Source organism: Protopterus annectens, chromosome 14.part0 (assembly GCF_019279795.1).
Source record: "Protopterus annectens isolate FY-2018-M chromosome 14.part0, PAN1.0, whole genome shotgun sequence".
NCBI lineage: Eukaryota > Metazoa > Chordata > Ceratodontiformes > Protopteridae > Protopterus > Protopterus annectens.
This window is the reverse complement of record NC_056748.1, coordinates 486,877,839-486,901,209: the sequence shown is the minus strand read 5'-3', so window position 1 is coordinate 486,901,209 and position 23,371 is coordinate 486,877,839. Positions and strand designations below refer to the sequence as shown.

The window sequence follows — 23,371 nt, the reverse complement described above, 5'->3', positions numbered from 1 at the left end:
CCATCCAAGGTAGAGACATCTGCAGGTTCCACAGTTGAAGCATCTCGCAGCATACCTAGCTCTGATTGGGTATCAGTAGAGGCCTGCGAATCTGAAGTAGTGGGTATCAGCTGTGAAAGCACTTCACGGAGTACCGGTGAAATGGTGACTAGCTTAGAAGAAGCGTCGTCGGCAGCTTTGGACCGTGGTGGCCTGTCTCTGTCTACCTTTGCATTTTTTCGAACTGTTGGTAGTTGGGTGGCTTACCGAAGCCATATCTGGATAACTGAACAGAGTACCAAAAAATTTAGAAGTGTAAATATACAGACGACAAACAGTTCATTGTTTAAATAAGGCACAAAACCGACAGTGAGGTACGTTGTGGTCAGGGCCTAGGCAAGGAATGCAGTACGAATGAAAATCTTTGAGGTATTTGCTTTCCACAAAAAATACAATTATTGACTTTTACTGACATCAGTTTAGAGCAAGAAAAAGTTTCCCCAGCGGGGTACTTAACTTAGCTAAAGACTTCGGTTCTGAAACTTGAAAATGAAAATTTCAGTAGTCGGCCGACTGGCACTTGTGAACTGCTTCTGCTTCGGGCACCGCACGGCAAGAAAGACTGATGTAACCGGCAAGAAAGACTGATGTAATGGCGTTGGTGGCATGCTTTATACCCCTGACTATCTGATATCATGGAAGATGGGACAGCAACCGACGCAGGACTCAAGACTTTGTTAAACAGGCCGACTGAGGGCTACTGCAAGCAGATAACCCTAATGCGATGACTGCAACAGTGAAACATGAAGATCATCTGCAGTACTATTTAGCTGCACATCTTTATGAAAACTCATCAGTGATAAAAAAAATATAAAGCCCAAAAACATTTGTATTTCTGTTTCTTTGGAGTTTTGCTAGTTTACATAAAATGAGTTTAGATTAGTTATGCTTAGATAAACTGAGTTTTAGATGAAATGACATGTACCCATATATGTGGGATAATATAATGAATGGATAACACTTGGTCCATCTTGAAAATATGCACCACAACTTGTTAACCAATCATTATATTGTACAAACACATTTGACACTCAATACACTGAAAAAAAAAGGAAGCTAGATTCCTTTTCTGATGACTACAGATACCCAACCACAATGAGGTCAAATTTATCTGAATAGTGGTGTTACGGGAAGCGCTTTTTTAAAGTAAGCTGCACAGTAGGTTATGGTTATCTTGCTCACACACACAAACGCTTAAATCTATTCCCCTAGCCTAACCCTGACTCTAACCTTAAACACAACCACTCGCATACTCTTAATCTAGCCCTTATTCTAACCCTTAACTACGCACAAACTCCCCCTTAGTATACATCACACTTAACCTTTTTCAGTAAAGCAATAGGTTTAACCACCTGTCCCTCTTGGTGAGGGACAGTGTCTCTTTGGGCATTTGTGTCCTGCAAAAAAAAAAAAACTAAATAAATGGCAAATGTCCTGAGATTTTAGGACAAAAAACATCTCCTACAGTTGCATAAAATAGTTGTTTTGTATCTGAAACATCTGAAAGTTATAAGAAATATCATAAGCAACTCAAATTCTGTAAGAATAAGCCTTTATTTTGGCAAAAAAGTGAAGTTCTGTCCTTTGCACTGGCCGTGTATATGTTTTGTCCTGCAAAATCTCATGTTTCTATAAAAAATGTCCCACTGGGCATTTGGGAAGGTGGCAACCCTACACAGCAAACATTCAATATAATATCCGTTCAATAAACTGGACATTTGCACAAACAACTTTGCACATCTGGCTGTCAACTAAACACACACAACACTCATATACAACACACACACACACACACAGTTTGCTATTTTTACTGTATAGTGCTTAGCCAATAACCAGTTTAATAAAGATAAAGCTGAAAGCTTGAGACAATGCAGTTTAACTGTAAACTTAAGCAATTCTAGAAACATCTTTACCTTTCTTCAGAAATAATGCAAGCAATGGCACAAATGCTGCTTTGGGTAACAAATGTAAAAAAAAAAAAAATCCACCCTTTCACAGAATCAACAAACCTGGAACGTGCTTGGGAAAGCATTTGCACATAGCATTGTTTTCAGCTTACGACTTTGAAAACAAAACAAGAGAATATAGCTGTACAACACAACTTTTAATTAAGAATACAGCAATCCTTCCTTACATTTTTGGGCCACAAAATGTGTGGAGTAAACATAAGAGCCAGGTTGTGAGCAGACATCTTATTCTTGTCCTGTTGCTTGGCCGTGTGATACAGGAGGTCCAGCAAAAGTTTCAAGAAGTTGCGATTGGGTGGTGGAAGTAGCAGGAAAAGCAGCTGCAGAGCCTCAATCTGGCGCTCCTTGTCAGGCGTGTTTGTCTTGTTCCCTTTATCATCAAATTTCTTCAGATCTTGGAAGAAAAAAATGAAAAGCTTCCTTAACATCTGACTACATGCTCTTAAGTGAATGAATCTAAAGCACATTTCAGATACAAAATGTTTAAGAGAATAGAAAAGACATTCACTCACTGTATCAAGTGATCTGCAATAGGGCAGCATGCACCAGCTAAATGTTTTTCTTTTGGTACCCCCAACCCTGCTACAATTCTTGAAATCAGAGTACCTCATGTGGTAGATGCCATGTCCTTGTCCCTGCAGGAGGCAATTACAAAAGCCAGGCCACTTTGGATCATCTGTTGTACTCAAGATTTTCACAAATGGGGAAAAAAAAAAGGCATATTGTTAGCAAACACTCGATACTTTGAATCTCAGAAGTGCCTGTCTATTCTGGCAATGGGTATGTGGGGGCAGATGCCTTTTCTCATGTTTATGGTTTCCATAAAACCTTTAGGGCAGAGTACAAACAGAAGGGTCAACAATGTTTGCATGGTATACTTTGGTACCAAAAGAAAATTTTGTTTGGTAAGTCTAAAATAGTCCCCTCAGGGCCATCTTTTCTTGGAACTTGAAATAGGCTTGAATAAAAATATGTGCCCTTTTCACTCTGCACTGCATGATATAGAAAGCCCAGTAATGTCACTGATTAGATCCCTTTGTTCTCTCAGTACTGGAGAAAAGTTTAAACTGCAAATTATGACCTTGTCTCAAAATATGCAAGACCCAAGAATCTTGAGTAATCCTATCCCAATTTTTTTTTTTTTTTTTTAATATACACAACCACCCCCCCACCCTGCATTTTTTGGGTCTGGACATTAGGTAGATATCTAATAATGAAGAGATAAGGTTGGGTGGGATATGAGAAATGGAAGCAGGAAAGAGCTATCATTCAGAGCTGATCACCTTTGGTGTCTCAGCCTTGAAGGCCCTTTTGGGGACATTGGTGTTTTCTTCTCACCAGGCCATTTTCCTTTTGCAGCTTAACCTAGTCGTGTCCTCCCAGTGGAAGAAACAACTTTTTAGGGAGGTAATTTCTGCTATATGTGGGGAGATGAAACAGCTGTTTCACTGGTTGCACTGTCTTCTCCCTTTTCCACAGCTTATTAAACACCTGCTTATCTAGAGCCTCAAACAGCAGCTCTTATTTCTAACATAGCATCAAGAAGCTGAGCTTTCATATGATCTGGCAGAGGCTGTATCCTCTACAAGGCATGTTTCCCAATGACCGACTATGCTGCTGTTGGCCTACATGATGCATTCTTTGCATCACAGCCCCACTTGACAGTGACTGCCAACTTAAGAAGAAAGATTGCATAGATTCAGTACTTTCACAGAGCTTTATCCAGTCTTCTAAGTCTTGTCCAAAAATTTGAGATAGGAGGGCTCTTGGAACTTCATCTTATAAGTTAGCAGCTTGGAGCCCTGAAAGACAAGGAGGACGTGTGTGTAGATGTTCTCCCTATAACTGTCTCTACTACTTTTCTTGTCATTGGCATGAAGACTCCTTCCTGCACCCCCAGCAGATCATTCAAATCAATTTACTATGACTGAATCAGCAAAAACATTCTTATACAAGTACTTGAATCCACAATCATGTAAAAATAGTGAAGATCCCTGGTGGCAATGGGCTGGGAATACAGTTAAAAAAATGCATCATCCAAGACTTCAAAGTTCTGGCTGTGGTAAACACATTAGCTCTCTACACTTTTTCTGGGAACGAGAATAATCTCTAGCTTCTCACATGAAAAAATTCTTCATTCTGCTGAGGCCATCTCCAAACTAGAAATGCTCTTTTGCAGAGAAAGGGGATAAGGGGATCTCACCGTGTCAGAAGTGGAAGATGTGTCCACATAAGCCACTTCATTCACCTCACAGGAAAAGGATTCCAATACCTTGGCAGGGGGATTTTCCCTCATTATTTTTTTATGATTGAGCCTCAAACTGATGGTTTTTAAGTTCTTGAGAAAAAGTATCAAGTTCTGAAGCAATTTCATCAGATCCTAAGAGGGTGTTGGGGGGTGGGGGTGACCACCCAGTTCATGCAGAGGCAACATGATTCTAGAAGTAGAGGCTGCCTTAGAAGTCTGTTCACAGGCAGACACTGAGAACTTTGATTTTCCAACTGCAGACATCCTTGATATTCTACACTCATCCCAAATCATCACAATATGGGAGTCAGAACAGTCTGCCTTTGAGGAGGTGACTAGACTGTCCAATTACATTAATGATTCAGCTAGGGAGCAAGGGATTTCCTCTGAAAGTGTGACTGCCTACTGGGATACATTTCCGATATCTCAGTCCAGCAGGTATGGGGGTTGAGAGTTGCAAAGGCACCTCACCAGACCAGATACTCTCAAGGCTAAGGAGTCCTTGGAACTCCGAATGTCATGTCCTCCCATCTCACACTGGTGTTTCTCGGTTATTTTAACTGGAGCACATGCAGGTGACTTGGCTGATACCACACATGCATGGACAAGGCATGGCCTTTTCTGGTTTACAGTACTACAAAGATTTTGATTTCTGCTTGATGGCCTTCTAATTGAAAGTAGCCCAATAAGGACACCTGAGACATACTCCTCCCCAACAAAAACGAGCAATGAATATGAAGCCAAAAAAGAAAATTCCTGCTCTACAAACAAGCAATAAACAAAAATGATTTTTTTTTTCATTATTATTCTTTTAATGGGTTATTTATTCGTGCATTGGAAACCAATAAAAGACACTGTGAAACTGAAAGCAGCATGAAAATAATTTAATTAATGCAGATAAAAAACACTGTGAAACTCTGAAAGCATCATGAAAATAATTTAATTAACGTAGATAAAAACACTGTGAAACTCTGAAAGCAGCATGAAAATAATTTAATTAATGTAGATAAACACTGTGAAACTGAAAGCAGCATGAAAATAATTTAATGTAGATAAAAAACACTGTGAAACTCTGAAAGCAGCATGAAAATAATTTAATTAATGCAGATAAACACTGAAACTGAAAGCAGCATGAAAATAATTTAATTACTGTAGATAAAAAACACTGTGAAACTCTGAAAGCAGCATGAAAATAATTTAATTAATGTAGATTAAGCGCTTTCGACCTTTAACTGGTCTTCTTCAGAATAAAAATCCAGTACACTGAGAAGATTTTTATATCATCCCAGCAACATAACTACCCAATAAAAACACTATCAGTCTAACATATCCTTAAAAAACATACCAGATTAATGTCACAAAATGCCATACAAAAGAGCTTGAAAACTGAACAATTATAAAGCTATTGAATGTAAATGTTCAACAATTTATGTTTATTTACATGTGTCAAAATATCTTCATTTTTGAAGCACTGCTTTGTAATTTACATTACTATTCAAACCTGGGTGGTGGTAGGCATATAGCTTAACCTGCTATTTTAACTCTCTAAAATCCAGTTCTCCCTCTGTCACCATTAAAATCATTCCTAACATGATCAAAATTCCAAGGCTGCAGCCCTGAAAGAAACTACAATGGGCCACATAACAGCCCTCAGTGGAAGTCACAGAGTCCTGACTAGGTCCTCCTTTTCCTGAGCCCAGACTCAAACTAGGAAGAATTGGACTTTGGGAATAGTTGATGGCTGTAAACCTCAATCTGTGCAGAGGGGTACATGCTGTTATCACACCTGACCAGAGTTTAAATTTTCTGTGGAGATAGAGTAGCAAAATGTTATGGTATCTAGGACCTATAATGGGTGAATAATGTCAGAGAGGAGTTAGCTCAAAGATAACTGGGTTGAAGAACACAGGTTGTGAACATGCACACTGTCCTTAACCTTCTTAATGGCTGCAGGAGCAGAGTCCAACTACATCCAAACTGCCAAAATAGCAGCTGGATGACCATCTCTATAGGTAGGATGAACCAAGGAACCTTCTGTTCTAGACACAAATTATGGCATTTTCTGTGGGGGTAGGAGCACCAGTTCCTAGTGAAACATAAAAACCTCAAAGATTTGTTTTTCCCAACAAAAGCGGGGCCCACACACAGGAAGAGTTGAAGGATATTTTGGGTTCACTGCCTTTGTTGGCAGAAAATTTAGAAACAAAAAGTCTCCAATGAGCTGTGGATGAGCTTTTACACACTTTTACAAAGGGGAAGTGTAAAATAGCCGTGCCAGGCATGAATTACAAAAGATCCCATGTCTAGTAATGTGCAGAGTAAAGGTGATTCGTGGATGACACAGGTTCACACTATACTCTATGCTGTCATTAAACCTTACTTGCTAAGGTCCAGCACCTGTAGCTCTAATTTCTACTAGACAGACATCTGTTTGATTTCTAAGCCTTCAGCTGTAATCTTATGTGTGAGACTGCCTGGCGCCCATTCCTGCCCAGCCTTAGTCAACATGCCCTGCAGGACTCTGGGTAGACTTTGGCCTCATGCCCTTCACCTGGACTAAGTAAGTCTACAGAATGCTGCCTGGAATTAGACTGGTCACCCTCAGCCACTAACCAGTCACTTACCAGCTGGATAGTGCTGTATCCCACAATACATGTATGGAGATAGAAGTCAGGGGTGTGCCCCCTCTTGGCCTGAAGTCATCTGCTGTGGCTTAGTACCTTACTTGCTGAGAGAGTGATAGCAATACCTCTAGTAGCCAGTAGGACTTTTTGCAATGGACTGACCTTGACCTTCCACATAGGTAGCCTGCTGATTCACATGTGAGGAACTGTCATCTACAACCATCCAAGGAGTTTCTCCCATATATGCCTGCTGGTCACAGGTTTAACCACTGGCACATAATGCAATATTATACACACTGCTCCTCCTCAAGATAGTAAAGGAAAGGATGGTGCATGCTTTGTTTAGAAATTTTGACTGCCAGAGCGACATGGTGGGTTTGTATCTAGGCATTAAAGTCAAGAATATTTCTCCAAAAAAAATCAATTGTGAGTACAGAAAACTTCCATGTTAAGGTCCTAGGCTTGCGCCTGTAGGGATGTGACAGTCTCCCATTTGGTTTTTTTTATAGGAAATGTCGGCAAATGTTGTAGATCAAAAACATTTAATATTGCCTTGTGTGAACTGGAGGACTAACCCTCACAACCCATGCAAGCAGCTTTACCACTTAAGTAAATAAAATCTCTTCCAAGGTCACATTTTCAAAAAATGCTGAACTGTAAAGATGATGAACCCAGTCAAAGAGCCCATTCTGGTTCCCAGGTGTTACATCTACACACTGCATTCCTTTGTTACATTTCAGCCATGTATAGACAAAGGTCCTAATTAGTAAAAGGTATACTGATAATACAGAACCGCATTTTTAATAGGCCTTTTAAGAACTAGTCATGCTAAGAAAACCACTGAGATACTGCACAATATCGATAACAGATACAAATGTATCCAACAAATTAGTGCTAAACTCCTTGCAGTAACTCCTAACACACTAATGCCTCACCTCCCTTAAATAAGATACATTCACCTTTTGTTATTCTGGTGGTTTCAACACACATGTACACAGTTCTAGCCATACTAGTTAGTGCAAATCTAGGAATTTTGTCGCCTCACAGTTAGACGTTGCCCATTCGATTCTCAGTTAGAGCGTCTTCTGTGTGGAGACATGCGTGAATGGGCGTTCCTTCGTTGAAGGTTGTGCGTTAGGAACGGCAAGTCAGCACGTAAAACTCTACTGCCAATCATTAGCGGACCGGAGTTCCGCTGTGGCGACCCCTAACTGGGAAAAGCCGAAAGACACAAATTGTTTAAGCTCGCAGATTTGGGTAGAGAGCAAGATGATAAATATGGAGTCCACTTACAGCAATTTTGGTAGACCTGCAGTTGGTATCGTTTTACATCCTAATTTTGTGAGGAATGGTTTTGCTCACTATAACGGGTATAGTTTCTGGTGGGTTTTCTTGACACTTTGAAGAATGAAGACTGAAATTTAAGTTTTTGTCTATAATTATTCCTAGTTGTGTGGAAGACTAGTTCTAGGATGGTATTGTCAGATGCACATGTATCAAATGCAGATTTATAGCCATTTTATGATTTGGGGACAAACACCACTACTTTTGTTTTCTTTGGATTTAATATAGAGGAAGATTGTTTCAACCAGGTTTCTATCAAGGAAAAGGATTCCAGATTATATTCTTGTAGGTGGATATTATGGTGAGACTGTCTACTAACTATATAATTGTTGACATATCAGATGCTGATGGAAGGTAGCATCTGAAAATGTTGTACAGTACAGGGCCTAATATGGACTTCCATTGGATATATAGACGGAGGCGACGATTTGCAATTTAACACAGTGAGGTCTTTATTGAGATAGCTTCTGAACCACCTTACAGATGGATGGTCACGTTTGGAGTTTATTAACTGAAGAATATCAAAAGCTTTGAAGAGGTCAAAGAGGACAGACGACAACCTTGCTGTCATTCCTGTGCTGTTATGCCACATTTTGGAAAGCCAGAAGGTTATTACTGAATAGGTAATGAAGCAATTGCATATGTACACATTTTTCCAGAATTTTTGATATGTGTAGCAATATAGCTATAGGTCAATAGTTGGTCATCTCAATGGATGCCCACCTTTTTTGTAGTGGAAGATTACATGTTTCCATATGTTGGGGATGCAAGATTCTTAAGGATATGTTAATAAAAATGGATATTGGGCAAGCCATCTCCCCTGTTGTGAGTCTAAGGTATTTAGCAGGCAGATTATCAGATGCAAGGATAGTTGGTTTTAGCTTCTGCAGGTAATTTTTTATTGCTGTTGTGGGTACAGGTTCGACTGAGAAAGCGATGGTTGCAGATGTGCTAACATTGTGGTGGCGAGAAGCGTGATGTGTAAGGTTTTAATAAAGGCATCTACGGATCAAATATGCTTGTTTGGAGCAAAGGTCTCAGTTGCCTCTTGCTCGAAGTAGTGAGATCTCTCTCTGGAATATATCACTTATTCAATGGGCCCAAGAGCATGTCCCTGTCCAGCATCCATTCACTTGGATTTGCTGAAGTCCTACTTTAATGGACTAGCCATGCAGTTATTTTGAGATGGTATATAGGTTGCCTTCAGCAGCAAACTGTTTTCCAGATACTGCTCCCAAGCCTGCATTTTTAGCCTCCAGAGGTGGTGAGAACATGCCCCCCTCACACCCTTGTTTGTGTACCTCGTCTGTGGTGTCATCTTTTATAACATGCAGGTGCCAGGTTTCCCAAATGCCATAAAGGTGCTGACAGCCTGAATAACTGCCATCCCCTTTTTTATGATTAAGAGCAGTTTCATCTCTCTGTGCATGCCACCTCCAAGCTATGTTCAAGAAATCTGTGGTTAAGGTCTGGTTTGGGGGAGATGGTCTGAAGTGCATGCCGGTGTTCTTTTAAACTTGTATCAGCCATTTCAGGTCTCTCTCTAAAACAGAGTAGGACTGCAATGCTGTGCCCCAGGGACTGAAATTGCTGGCCCCAAATATATTTTTTGCAAGAACCACTGAAGTTTCCTCATTTAAAAGAGGAATTGGGGGCACCATCAATATGGGGGATGTCATGACACCCAGAATGCCAAAGAACTCTATTATTACTACCACTGACCTTCCTACATTTACTGAAAGAAAGCAGAAAGGGATTCCACTTTCTAATGCAGCAGGTTTGCCTTTGAGTTGGAGGGAAACCACCCCCTCCCACTGGAAGATTCACTGTTCTGGCTAGGCATATCTGGTACATCTGCTGATTCAGGGAAAAACAAGACCTTTTTTTTTCACAATTTGGATGAAACCATTGACAGATGCTACATACAGCCATGGTATGTCCTGGATCCTAGGCAGAAAATATACTGGAGGCGTAAGTCTATATTGTCTACATGGAGTTTACAAGTGGAGCTGGGAGTTTTCTCAGGAACAGACATACTACCAGACCTCTGTGTCTCAGTGCTCTTCAGTCACATGCCTGGACTAACACTAAACAGTGATGCACTCTTTTGTAGCAAACTTGCACAATGCAAGAAATAAAGAATCAAAGATGGAGTAGGTGGATGTCGCCTATATTTCAAGTGAGTGAAGACATCCACACCATAACTCTCAACTGTCCAGATTTTCACAGACTGTCCAGATTTTTGACTCATATTTTTGGTCAGTTTCTCATAAAATTGTAGTTTTCTGGTATATCATTGAAGACTGAATTCAGAAAATAACGGCAGACATTTGATTTTCAGACTTCGTATCCTTCAGAAAATTAATGCTAATGCAAATCCAGTTATTCTATCAACTTTAAGTTTTTAAGAGCAATATTTAAAAAAGGTCCCTATTTTTGGGCCTTTGGCTCCCCATTATTTGTGGCTTTGCCTGGATTTCTTGCTCTGAGATGTTGAGAGGTATGATCCAAACACATTTTCTGCCTAGGATCTAGGGCATAACAGCTATCTGCAGCATCTGCCAATGACTATGAAAAGAAGCCCGACAGGAATACCAGACCAAATAGGAGCCAAACACCATGTCTGCAGATGCACAGTAATAGGATAATGCAGACATCAATCTCAAAATTAGAAAAAAAATCACATCCATAGGGGAGAAGACAACCAATTATAAAGTCCAATGGAGACTTCTAGGTCTGAGGATGTCAACTCCACAAAGGCACTTGAACAGCCCATGACCCTGCTGTCTGTTACCACTGAGGCCTCAGATGTCATGCCTGTCGTCCCTAGCATGTCCCACCATTCAAAAGACCAATCCTTGCACTCCTCACTGAATGCCTCCTCCACACCTACTTTGGAAAATCACTTTATTAAACATTTGGAGAACAGAATCCCCACTATAATTTTCAAAGAAGACATCTGCGCCCATAAATGTGAATCCAAGGCACGTTCCCATAGGGTACACAAATTCTGGACGTCCTCTTATTCACACAAGGCTACAATGTCTCTTTGAAAAGGGACGCTTGGGAGAGTTTGCTTTCCATGTCCCCAGCCAGACTACCTCCCAAGATTGGGGCCAGCTGGCAGAGGACTTCAAGTTTTTATGCAGCCCAAAGCCAGATTCTGAACAGCTTTGTGTCTGGAGTCCACCACTTAGGAGTAAGAGGGAGATCTTCCCAATGTGAGACACTGACCCCTCTGATTCTGTGAAAGAAGAACTGGACTACAAGTCACAGCTTTACTCTTCCTCTCCTCTCTCTCCGCTGATGCAAACAATGAGGACACATTCAGCTTTGAATCTATACCAGACAGCATGTCATTTGGGGGCACCCACTCAATCTTACTTGTGCAGCAGTCTCTAAAGTTTCTGTTTCACTGAAGGAGATAATGGGACGCTCTATATCTTGGGTCTCCAAAGCCAGTCAACCTAGCCATGGCAGAAGGGTGCTCATCTCAGGAAAGTTTGGTCAAACATAAAAGTCATCCAGAAGCAGCAATCTCTACAATGTATAACTGCAGTAGTGAAGAAATGAAACCTGTGTACTTGCCATAACAGTAGATGTGTAGGGCCAGACTCTTTGGTGCAGAGATAAACGACCCCCAGATGCCTCCAGAGGGGAACAGTCAGGCCTCCTTTCAGGAGCTCTGAGAAAGAATCTCTAAGGCCCTGGTTCTGCAGACCACCTCTGCATGAGGGTGACTTCTTCCATTCAAGTTCTCCCCTCTGCCCCTGGGGGAAGTTCCTCCGCATCAGTCCTAGAAAGGACCCAAGGATTTCTTAAACCACAACTTTCTACCACCTTGCTGTTTCCTACAGAAGGGCCTTTGAAGAGTAGAAAAATGTACTCCCACAGCAGACAAGGTCTTTCCCTCCTGTTCACATTTGGAAAGGGTGTCCTTAATCTTGGGGCCAAACAGAGAAGATCTGTCAAAGGGCACATCGACAAATGAAAACAATTTGAATGGTTCTGCAAAATCACATAAGTCCATCCAGGCATGTCTCCTGATGGTTATGCCTGAAGCATCCACTTGTGAAGTACATTCTGCCATATGGGAGATCAACTTCACGAGCTTATTTGAGATGGACTGGAAGGTGGCCAATTTTGAGAAGATTCTGTTTCCATCCTTGCACGACATGGTCCCAGAAAGAGATTTGGTATGCTCCATTGTATATCTTTAGAGTGTCTTAAGATGTGCTAAGTAATTCAGAGACTTGAGAGCAAAGGTCACTGAAGAATATACACACACTTCCCAAATCTGTCCAATGCCCAAGACTCTCTATTAAGAGGATGGACAGATGAACTCTGTTCTGGTAGTTCTTTCTTTGTGGCTGCAGCCTCAACCACGGCATCAGCTGGTACTCCCTAGCTGTAATGTGTGCTGTCTTTAGGGGGAGCTAAAATCCTGTTGAGTCTTTTCGGTATTGGGTCAACAGTGTCCAGCTCCTTCCATGCCTATTAAGGTCAATGAGCTCACTGGCTGGGCAGGTCACCCAAGTAGTAGATGGGCCAGACCCAAAAGCCTCCAGGAACACTGATTCCTCCTGGGAGGGGGTGTGGGAGGACCAACCACCTTTTTGCTTCTCCAAAGACAACAACATTGTCAGGTGGTGATGTGGAGGACAAAATCAGTGTCCTCTGTAAAAGATTCCTGGGAGGAATCCAAGTGACTCATCTTGCACATATCTTCCGAGGAACATCCACAATGGGATGTTCTGGGGAAGTGTCAGAAGAGACAATGTCCTGACAGACCAGCTGGAGACTCGTTTGAAATGGCTGTCCCAGTGGAAGGAATAGTCTAGGCTCAAAACAAAGAACAATATGAAGCAGGGTAGTCTGATCAAAAGGTGGCAAGGATGTCTCTTCTCTTCTCTAGCCAAGGAGAAAACCTCTCCACAACCTCAAATGCTGAATGCACAACCTCAAATGCTGAATGCATAGGGGACACAGAAGTCGACAGCTCTGAAGTCGGAATATCTCGGACCATTGGCTCCTGCAACCCCACCACCACTCCACCAGAGGTGGGATTCAGACCGAAGCTATCCAATGCAAAGACTCCAAGGGGAAGAGATGGCTATGAATGTTTCATAGACAACTTCAAGCCCTCAGATCTGGCACCAATGCTTCAGCTCCACGAGTTCTCTTGCTCCAAGGAACAATCAAAGTCGAAGAACAAATAGTCTTCTGATCCAAGTAGACATCCCCAGGGATCTCAGATCCGAAGGCTCTGAAACAGAGAGTTGGGATTGGAGAAGGAGATACTACAGGGGAAGTGGTCAGATGTCAGCTCACAAACCTGGTGGGGGTCAGAGCCATGAGAATCATAGGTTGGTACTAGGTCATCGGCCCAAAGGCCTATGCAAGCCTAGCCATAACAATTCCCTGGAAATTTCTTCCCACAATATTTACTTCTCTGGGCCCCTGTCTAGCAGGGCGACTGACATGATCCCTGGGGTGAATTTCTTATCTCCCATCCAATCATCAAGGTTCCTTTTGAAGAGGGCCAATGAGGCACTCTGCTTGACATGTATGGGCAGTCTATTCCAAAGTATGGGGAGTCTCTGGGTCAGGAACCTATCCCTCCAGCATGTTTTGTTCATTGTGATGATAAGGTTTAGATCCCTGGAGCGTGTGGCTCTGAGGGATTGGGATTTCTTTAAGTGGAGCATGTCCAACAGCTCAGGGTTTGACATGGCCTTGTATGTTAAGCAGAGATCGCCTCGGAGTAGACAATATGCCACAGAGTATAGCTGGAGTTTTTTTTAGATGGTCAGCATATGGCATCTGCTTTAGGCCTGTGATTCTTTTAGTGAGGTATTTCTGTGGCTTTTCCAGCTGTTGCAGATGTCTTGTGAGGTACATACCAAATGGGGCATTATACTCTATAATGGGTCTAATGAGGGATGAGTACAGTGGGACAATGACCTCTTTTTCTGGATGAAAAGTCCTTAGTGATGAGGTGTGCCACATAGAAGGATTTCCTGACTGTTGTGGCGATGTGGTTATCGAAAGTGAGACCACTGTCCACTTGTGTCCCCAAGTCTCTCATCACATTTTTGATGTTTAGTGTCCTGCCACCTACGTGGTAGTTCATGGGTACATGTTTTTTTCCAAAGGGGATAACTATACATTTCTTGGCATTAAGCTTGAGCCCATGGCTCTGGCACCAGGCATCTGTTTCTGTAAGGCCCTTTTGTAGAATATCCACATCATTTGGGGATTCTATAATGGCTCCCAGTTTGCAGTCATCTGCAAACTTTGTTAGCCAGAGTCCCTTGGTGTTGGCTTGTACTTCAGAGAAGTAGATGCCAAACAAGAGTGGTCCCAGGACTGAACCCTGAGGTACTCCACTTGTCACCTGTCTGGAGCTGGATTCGGAGTCTGCTACTTTTACAGTCTGGGTTCTGTCAGTAAGCCAGTTGACAACCCATCGAGTGACGTAGGGATTTATGCCCAGCTTAGTAAGTTTATCTATGATTCCAGAGTGGGGGATGGTGTTGAAGGCCTTGGTGAGGTCCAGATTGGCTGTGTGGACCGCCTTACCCTCGTTCACAGTTCTGGAGACTGATTCGAAGTCGTCAATCAGATTCAGGAGACAAGATTGGCCCTTCACAAACCCAAACTGGGTGGGGTCCAGTGTTTGAAGGTTGCCAATGTCTTAGTTTATAAGTTCCATGATAACGCATTCCATGCCCTTGCAGATCAGGCTTGTCAGAATGATGGGACAGTAGTTCCCGGGATCCAAGGCGGATCCTCCCTTGTGGAGAGGGATAACTGTAGCTGTGCGCTCAGTGGGCACGAAGCCTGAGGTGAGGCTATGATTAAAACAGGACATTTAGGTGGGGTGGCAGCTCATTTTGTAGTTCATGTAGGACACAGCCTGGGATGTCATCTGGTCCCATGGATGCTGTATTCTTAGCTTTGGAGAGTGCTGTTTCTACCTGTGTGGCTGTGATTATCGGAATTTTGCAATCTTTTGGTATTGAGATGGGCCCTTTAGGGGGTGAAGTTGGCACTAAATCGATCTGCCAGGATATTGGCAATATCCTTGGGATCAGTATATTTAATGCCATTCTGTTGTAGCTCAGAGCAGATCTGAGCATTGCCATTTAGATTCTTGACAACTATAGAATGCCTTGTGGTTGTCTTTGTAATCTTTGGCAATTTTATTTTCATAACTAGCTTTTGAGGATTTTATGTGAGATCTCAGTTTCTTATTGAGGCTGTTGAGGGAGTCTTTTTCATCCTGGGATTTTCCTCTTTTCTGCAACAGTTTCTTCCTTCTGTTGTATAGTTGGTTTATAGCAGGGGACCACCAGATTGGCTTCCTTTTTTGGAGAAGATCATCTTGGTTCTATTTGGGATGGCACGATTCATGCATGAGTGGATGTGCTCGTACAGTGCCTTAGTGTAGGATTCTGCAGTCGAACTTCCAGATCCCATCTGCGTGGGTGTTATGAAGTTTGTCACTTCTGACTTCAGTAGCATGAAGTTGGCTTTGGAGATGTTTTTTAAGGAGGTTTCCTTACTGGGGGGTGGAGGTGGGATGTGGATGTCAAGGGTGATTTGCTTATGGTCAGGCCTGACCAATGAGGGGGTGACCACTGGTGTGGAGCATCTGTCTCCCATGTTGGTAATGACCAGGTCTAGGATATTGGAGCCCCTGGTGGGACAATGGATTAACTGATCCAGGGCGTTGGAATTTAAAATTCCAAGAACCGTTGAGAAAAGGAGTTGGTACCAGAGTAGTTTTCCCAATTAGTGGCAGGGTAGTTGAACTCACCCAGTATTAGGGTGTTTGGTTGTATCGTAATATTTTCCAGTATGTTTAGGAAGGTGTAGTGAGAATCTTGGGGTATGGTGGGGGATCTGTAGCAAGCTACAATTTGGATTGCAGTCTTACCTAGTGTCAGTTGCACCTGGAGAACTTCAGATGCATTATGTTGGGCAACTAGCCTGGAGGTGTGAATATCCTTGGTGAATATGGACACTCCTCCACCTTTAGTGTTTCAGTCTTGGTTTTGTGGCCAAAAAGTGTGGTAAGAATTGTAGCCTGGTATTGCAAGGGTGCTCTCTGGAGCCTTGAACCCCCATCTGTACTCATGCTCTGAGAAACTTCCTCATCATCCTGTCCATATCTGCTAATGAAAGACTTCTGGAGGATCGAAGAGAATATAATGGAAGGTGGCATAGAGTGTCTTCGATGTGATCCTTCCAGGAAAGGAGAAGGAAGCCTAAATGGAATCGGATCTGATAGAAGTGGTGGAGATCAGATGCAAGAGAGGTTTTTGAGTGGCTGATTCAGATATCAATGGATCTGACTTCTTATGAACTTTTGCAGGGTGTTCCATTGAATGAGATGACATTAAAGCCTTAACGTGATAAGGAGACCTTTTTGGGACTCCTTTTCCTTGGGCAAAGGATCATGTTTACTTTTGTACAACTTTTTTGCATGGGTTTGAGCACCAGCAACTGACAGAGAAGAAGAAAGAGGCACAAGACCTTGTAAAACCAGTTTATTTCCCGATCTGTTAAAAACAATGGTGTTGAAACCAGAGCAGCTCGCACATTCCACATCAAAGTGTGCAGGACCCAGACAGTACAACACATCCCCTGTGGGCATCTGAGTTGGGAACCTTGTGCCAACAGGTTAAAACATTTTTTTAAACCCAGAAAATTTGTCAGACACGTCTGCGAAAAGACAGAAAGCAACAACGAACTTCACTAAAATAAAACAACTTTATAACTTTACATAGCAGCTTTTTTAAAGCTTTGTATTTTTTTTTTTTTTGAGAAGGAAAGAAAGAATGAAAGAATGAAAAACCTACTAACAATGGTAGGAGTACTCCAAAGAGTACAAGAAGTTACCAGCAATGGTAGAGAGAAAAAAAAACAACAAAAAAAAAAAACAGTAGTTTAAAGAGATCAGTAATTAACAACTAATTCACAGAGAATGGGAGGGAGGAAGAAAAACAGCAAAATATAACTCACGACCAAGAAAAAAATGGACAAAATCCAAAAACACTCGAGAGCAAAGGAATCTGCGTATAAAACCTAATTGTGTTAAACGAGATCTGAGGTATGTTAGGCAGGTGGGGCATTATGGATAAAGGGAGAAGTTTGAGAGCTCTACGATCCAATGATCTTGTAGAAGTGGCCGAGTCAGATCAGTAACATCAAAAACGAACCTCCTGCGCGAGAGCAATTGCACGGCTCGAAGCAAAGATTCAGAAAAACATCAAGTTAGCCAGAAAACTGTTGCTTTTGTATGGCTTTGATGCAAATATTGTCAAATCAGGAAACGCATGACGTTTTGTCATTCGTCAGAGTCACATGATACTTAGACCTGACGAATGACAAAATGTCACACGTTTCCTGATTTGACAATACTTGCATTAAAGCTGTACAAAAGCAACAGTTTGCTGGCTCACTTGATGTTTTTCCGAGTCAGATCCGAACCCATAAGGTGAGGAATGAACAAAAAGGACATCAGATCAAAGGGTATAGCTAAAACAATGGAAACATTCTAGACTACAGAGATGAAGGCAAAATAGATTTTATGCAACAGTGAAACCTCTTCCCAAGCTGACAGAAGTAGATGATTTTCAGATTTTAATTGCCTTCTGGGTTGGTATTTGGCAAGTAGAGTTGAGAGAGCAGGTCAGTCTGTAGGTCTGTAGATTATTTTGTGTGCTGTAGTTAGATGGGTGAATGAGAGATGGTGGGGGAGTTCCACCCACCCTAATTGTCTTAGTGAGTTACAGTGGTAGGGCAAGAATTTGGCCTTGGTGGCAGATTTGGCTATTCTGTTGTAACACGCATCAAATTTGGATTTTGTAGAATTTTGGATATTAGTGAGGAGAGGGGCACCATAAAAGAGAGAGGGTAACAAAAAGGTATTTGCAAGGGTTTGTCTAGTAGAGAGGCTAAAAAAGTGCTGGTGCCTGTAGAGCATAATGAGCTTTTGGTGCATTTTTTGATGTTATTGTTTAAGTGTAGGTTAAAGTTAAGGTTTTCATCTAAAACAATGCCTAGTAAATTAGTGTGTGGGAAAACTTCTATAGTGGTACTCTCTTGGGCTTGTATAGTGAAGAGCTTTTTTTATCTAGGGGAGTGGTTTTCTTAGGGGGCAAACATTACTAGTTTAGTTTGTTTTGGATTTAGGGCAAGAGGATTGTTAAGCATCCAAGATTCAGTAGAGTTGAAGGCATTCTGGGTGATTTGCTGGAGTTCAGAGCTGGAATTTGCAGTGCATATTATTGTAGAGTCATCAGCATACTGGATTACTGAGCATTGTGACAGAGTGGAGTGAAAGTTGTTAATAAAGATGTTAAATAAGAGAGGAACAAGTATGGAGCCTTGGGGTACCCCTGTGGAAGTACTGAGGAAGGGAGAGTAAGACTGTTGCAATTTGGTAGATTGCTGCCTATTGTAGAGACCTATTCAACCATTGTAGGGTAGGTAGAGAAATGTAGAGGGTGGATAGTTTAGAGAGAAGGATAACGTGGGAAATGGTATAGAAAGCTTTGGAGAAGTCTAGGAAAAGTGAAGCGATTATTTTACCAGAATCCTGTGTTCAGTTAACTGTATCAAGGAAAGATAGGAGGGCAGTAGTGGTGCTGTGTCCTGGTCTGAAACCATGCTAAGTGGGTGACAGAATTTGATTTTAAGCAGGTGGTTGAGGAGTTGGGCATGGATGCATTTTTCCAGTATTTTAAAGAGAGGGGTGAGAGAATTGCTATAGGTCAAAAGTTTGTGGTGTCTGTGTTGGTGCCGCCTTTGTGTAAAGGGGAGAATTAATGCTTTTTTCCCCCCAGATGTCTGGGAAAAGGGATTCTTTAATCGATCTGTTAAAGAGTATGCTGATGGGAAAAGCTATAGAGTTTGCAGCTAGCTGCAGGAAATATGGGGGTAGATTGTCAGGGACCAGAGTACAGGGTTTTAGCTTAAGTAAAAGATTTTTTTTATTGTGGTGGTCGGTATGGAGGAGAATTTTAGGTAAGAGTGGAGGGTAAGATTGTTTTCTAGGATGGTCATCAGCTGTCTTGGTGGTGGTGGTAACTGTAAGAAAGGTGGTGGTTAGGTTAGCTGTGGTGTCACTGAAGTAGGAATTGAAGAGGTTGGCAAGTTTGATAGGGGTTTTGTGTGGGTCAGGAGATGGGCTACTTTGAGAGCCTGGGTACATAATAGCTGTGGATGGAGCACCAGAATTTTTGGGATTATTTTTATGTTGGCTGTGAAGGTAGTGGGCTTTTTTTAATCACTGATTATTAGACGTTTTCCCTGGTTATGGAGTTGCTTGTAATGTAGTAGAGTTGAGGGATCTTTGTTTTTCTGCCATGATTTCCAGATTTTTATCCCTTGTGGACATCACTTCTTTGGTGGATTTTGAGAGCCAGCTTGCATGGTTATGTTTTATTTGTTTTTGGCAGGTGGGTGCTTGCCTATTTAGGATGTCTAGGACTGTTGAGTTAAAGAATTCAACAGCCTCATTAAGTGGTAGGAATTTGAGGGGTTCCCAAATTTACTTTAGCTAAGGTTTCATTAATATGGATGATTGAAACTTAGTCAAATTTCTGGTTGATTTGTACTGGTGTTGCCCTGGTTTCTGGTTGATTTGTATTGGTGGTGGCCTGGGGTTGGGTAGTTTTACGTAGGATATATACCGGTTGGTGGTCGCTTATGGTAGTAGGTAGTATGCTTGTAGTGATAACATTGTTAGGGTGGGGCACTAATATCCAGTCTATTGTGGAGCCCCAGTTGTTATTTTTGTGGAGCCCCAGTTGTTATTTTTGTGAAGTGTGGTGATGTCTTCAATAAGATGGGAGAAGTTGTAAAGGTTTATGTTTTTTGAGGGGTTGCTGTGGGCAATGTCTAACCAATCGATGTTTACATCACTTAGAATGATAGTTTATCTATATTTTGGGAAGTCCAGGTAAGTATGTTTTCTAACACTGGTAATGTTGTTTCCTGGCAGAATATACAGAACAATTATGCAAATGTTTTTATGGTTAAGTTTTAATATAGAGATTAGTACTTTGGCTGGGAGAAGTTGTGTGTGGGTTTTGAGTAGGGGATTAATGTATAATTGCTAGGGAAGAGTATTGCTACTCCTCTTCTCTTGTTGACCGATCGGCTCTCAGACATGAGAAGCCTGGAGGGAGAAATTTGATGTCTTTTACATATGATTTCAACTAGGTTTTGGTAGCTGCTATAATATCCGGGTTGTTCTGTGAAATCCACAGGAGTTCAGGTATCTTGATTCTAAGGCTTTGGAGATTTATGGCTGATAGCATGAAAGATTTGCAAGGTTTGCTGGGGCTGGGTTGTACATCACTGCACTGGGATATAATGCTTTGGCAAATTGTGTGCGTTATACTTATCAGTTTTTTTCCTAAAAATGGTATAGTTGTTGCTGCCAGTGTGATAATGGGGGGAGTCTTTGGAGAGGTAGAATGTTTAGTTTGGAGAGTACAGAGGAATTAGTTGTGAATAAGCTAGGGTGGATGTCCAAGTAACTTGATAAATGTTGTGTGTGGTGGTTGCACAGGTGGGTGTATGAGGTATGTTGGGTGTCTGGAAATGTTGTGATTATTGTTAGGACATAGTGTAAGTGAGAGAACTGATATCACAGTAATAGTAGTGATGGACATGATGGTGGTTGAGTGCAGTGTGAGAACAGAATAAATATGAGCAGGATAGCAATAGTTTATGTGATGGAGCACTATACGGCCCTATTTAAAATGGGTGGGCAGGTAGAGAAGTTAGGAAGTATGGTATGACTGGGGGAATAATTAGGGAGGTTATGGGATAGGTGGAAGACTGGTATGGGAGGGGGTCAGGCTAGGTACAAGATTAATATTATTGGGAGGGTGGGGAGCAGAGTGACTGTAGCGAGCAGAGTGGGCTCGGCCCCCACAGGGAGAAGAACTAAAACACTATCAGTTTAAGGTGAGTAACACACTTAAAATATCAGTATCTAAAAAAAGCTTAATCCAGGTAGCTCTTGAATACTTTAAATAATTACTACTGTAAGCACACAAACAGGGTTGTTTGCAGTAAGTTGTGATTAATATAGAGACTATGCTAAAAGTAAAAGCAAAAATTCACTAATTTAAATAGTAAATGCTTGGGGACTGTGTGTGTGTGTGTGTGTGTGTGTGTGTGTGTGTGTGTGTGTGTGTGTGTGTGTGTGTGTGTGTGTGTGTGTGTGAGGCTGACTCGAGGTATTTGCCCAATCAAGTGGCAAATGACTGGAACCCTTCACTGATGTTGTGCATACACCTTTTAAGCCTTAAAAACTTTACAAAAACTACGTTGTAATTCACCTATTACAACAGAAAAGCTGTAGGGTGTCAGGTTCTTGCTTCACGGAGGTTTTATTTAGTTAAGATAGCCAGCTTCAGTGGATAAAGTAGATATTGTTTTATGCAGTTAATCTCAGTGTTTGGGGGGGTATGCAGGAAAGAAACCTTTTTTTTCTCCCAAAATCTGCCTCCCATTAACACAGTTACTGTGCTTAGTGGTAATGTTCATCAAAGGGTCATAGTGACTAACAGACTAAGAACCCTAAAGGGCCCTTTTAAGCTTAGCGACACTACCCAAATGTAACGGGACAGGTTTGGATCCCATACGTTTTTTTTTTTTTTTTGTAGAGTATATATAACTTGGGAGTGAGTTATCCAGTATTTACAAGCTCCCTAGTTCTAACAGGGACATATGTACCACACCAGGGTTAATTTACTATTCCCCATCCACTAATCCAGGTTGTACTTAAGTGTATGAAAGAACTTTGCTTCACAAGAATGGGAAGCTTATTCCTGAGAAGTGGCAGTCTCAGAGACGCACATCTGTTTCTAACATGTCTTATTTATGTTGAGGTGAGGTTGAGGTCCCTAGATAGAGTGCTTCTGATGTAATTTGTTTCGTTAATGTATAACAGGTCCATTAAGGGTTGATCAAAAGATGCTCTGAAGGCCAGATATAGATCGGCCCATCAGTCTGAACTTGACAGAGTAGTAGGTTAAGGCTTTGAGGCAGTCTGCATGGTATATTTTGACTACGCCATGAATGTTTTTTGACAGGAATCTCTGTAGACACTCCAGTTGTTGCACATGCCTAGTCAAGTACATATCGAAGAGGGCATTGCACTCAATGATTGGGCTAATGAGGGCGGAGTACAATGGCGCAATGAATCTTTGGACTTGGATGCAATACCCTTGTCAATAAGCTGCACAAGAGTCATTTCCTTACTATTTATTTATTTATTTATTTGCAGTTGGTTTACCAGGATGGTCCATTGGGCCAATGAACCCATTTTCAATGGAGTCCTGGGGAGAAAAGCTCCAATAACAATCTAGGTTACAATAGTTTAAAGAATATATTTATAAAAGGGTTATAGTTTTGAGCAAGACATTTACAATTCAAACAGCAAACATTACAAATAATACACACTAGTGATGAGGATGAAGTTAAAACCAACTGGCAGTGGAACATTGCATATACAGCAGAGAGGCATTACTTTTTAGGAATATACAGTTCATAGTTACAGTCTGCTTCATTGTTTACAAATTGCACATAAGCAGTGACAGTCTGATGCATTTTTTACTACTAACATATAAGTACTGGAATATAAGCATATGGAGAGATGATAGAAGGAGAAGGTTTTTGATGAGAATTAGATTGAAAGAGAAGAGAGAGAGAAGGAATCTAAGATGAAGGAATGAAGTGAAAAAGGAGTTTGTTATCCTTGGAATGAGGGGAACAGGAGTTTGATACTACATTAGACACATGGTGGTCAAAGGCCATGTCACTGTCTACATGTTCCCAAACCCTAATGGGTCTACCCTTAGGGGGTGTATTACCAATGGAGAAATTTGCAGGGGGTTCCAAAAGACTATTATACACGTTTGGCATTGAGATGTAGACAGAGACACTTGACACCAGTTACTAGTCTGTGTCAGGTCTTCTTGAAGGGTATTTGTGTCGGGGAGGGGAGGGGGGTATCAAGAGTGCATCTAGTTTACAATAAGTTTATGAACTTAGTCAGCCAAAGGCTGCTGACATTAGCCTTAACTTCAGAGAAGATGACGACAAACAGGAGTAGCACC

The 23,371-nt window shown here is 41.6% G+C and overlaps 1 protein-coding gene across 1 annotated transcript in view; it reads right to left on the bottom strand.

Moving 5' to 3' along the window:
• Nucleotides 1–23,371, bottom strand: part of ARHGAP19 (Rho GTPase activating protein 19) — a gene marked incomplete in the record, with an annotated part of 961,985 nt that overhangs the window by 576,610 nt on the left and 362,004 nt on the right. Inside the window, 1 exon segment of the mRNA XM_044056243.1 lies at nucleotides 2,174–2,400. Coding sequence (XP_043912178.1) covers nucleotides 2,174–2,400 — 227 coding nt within the window.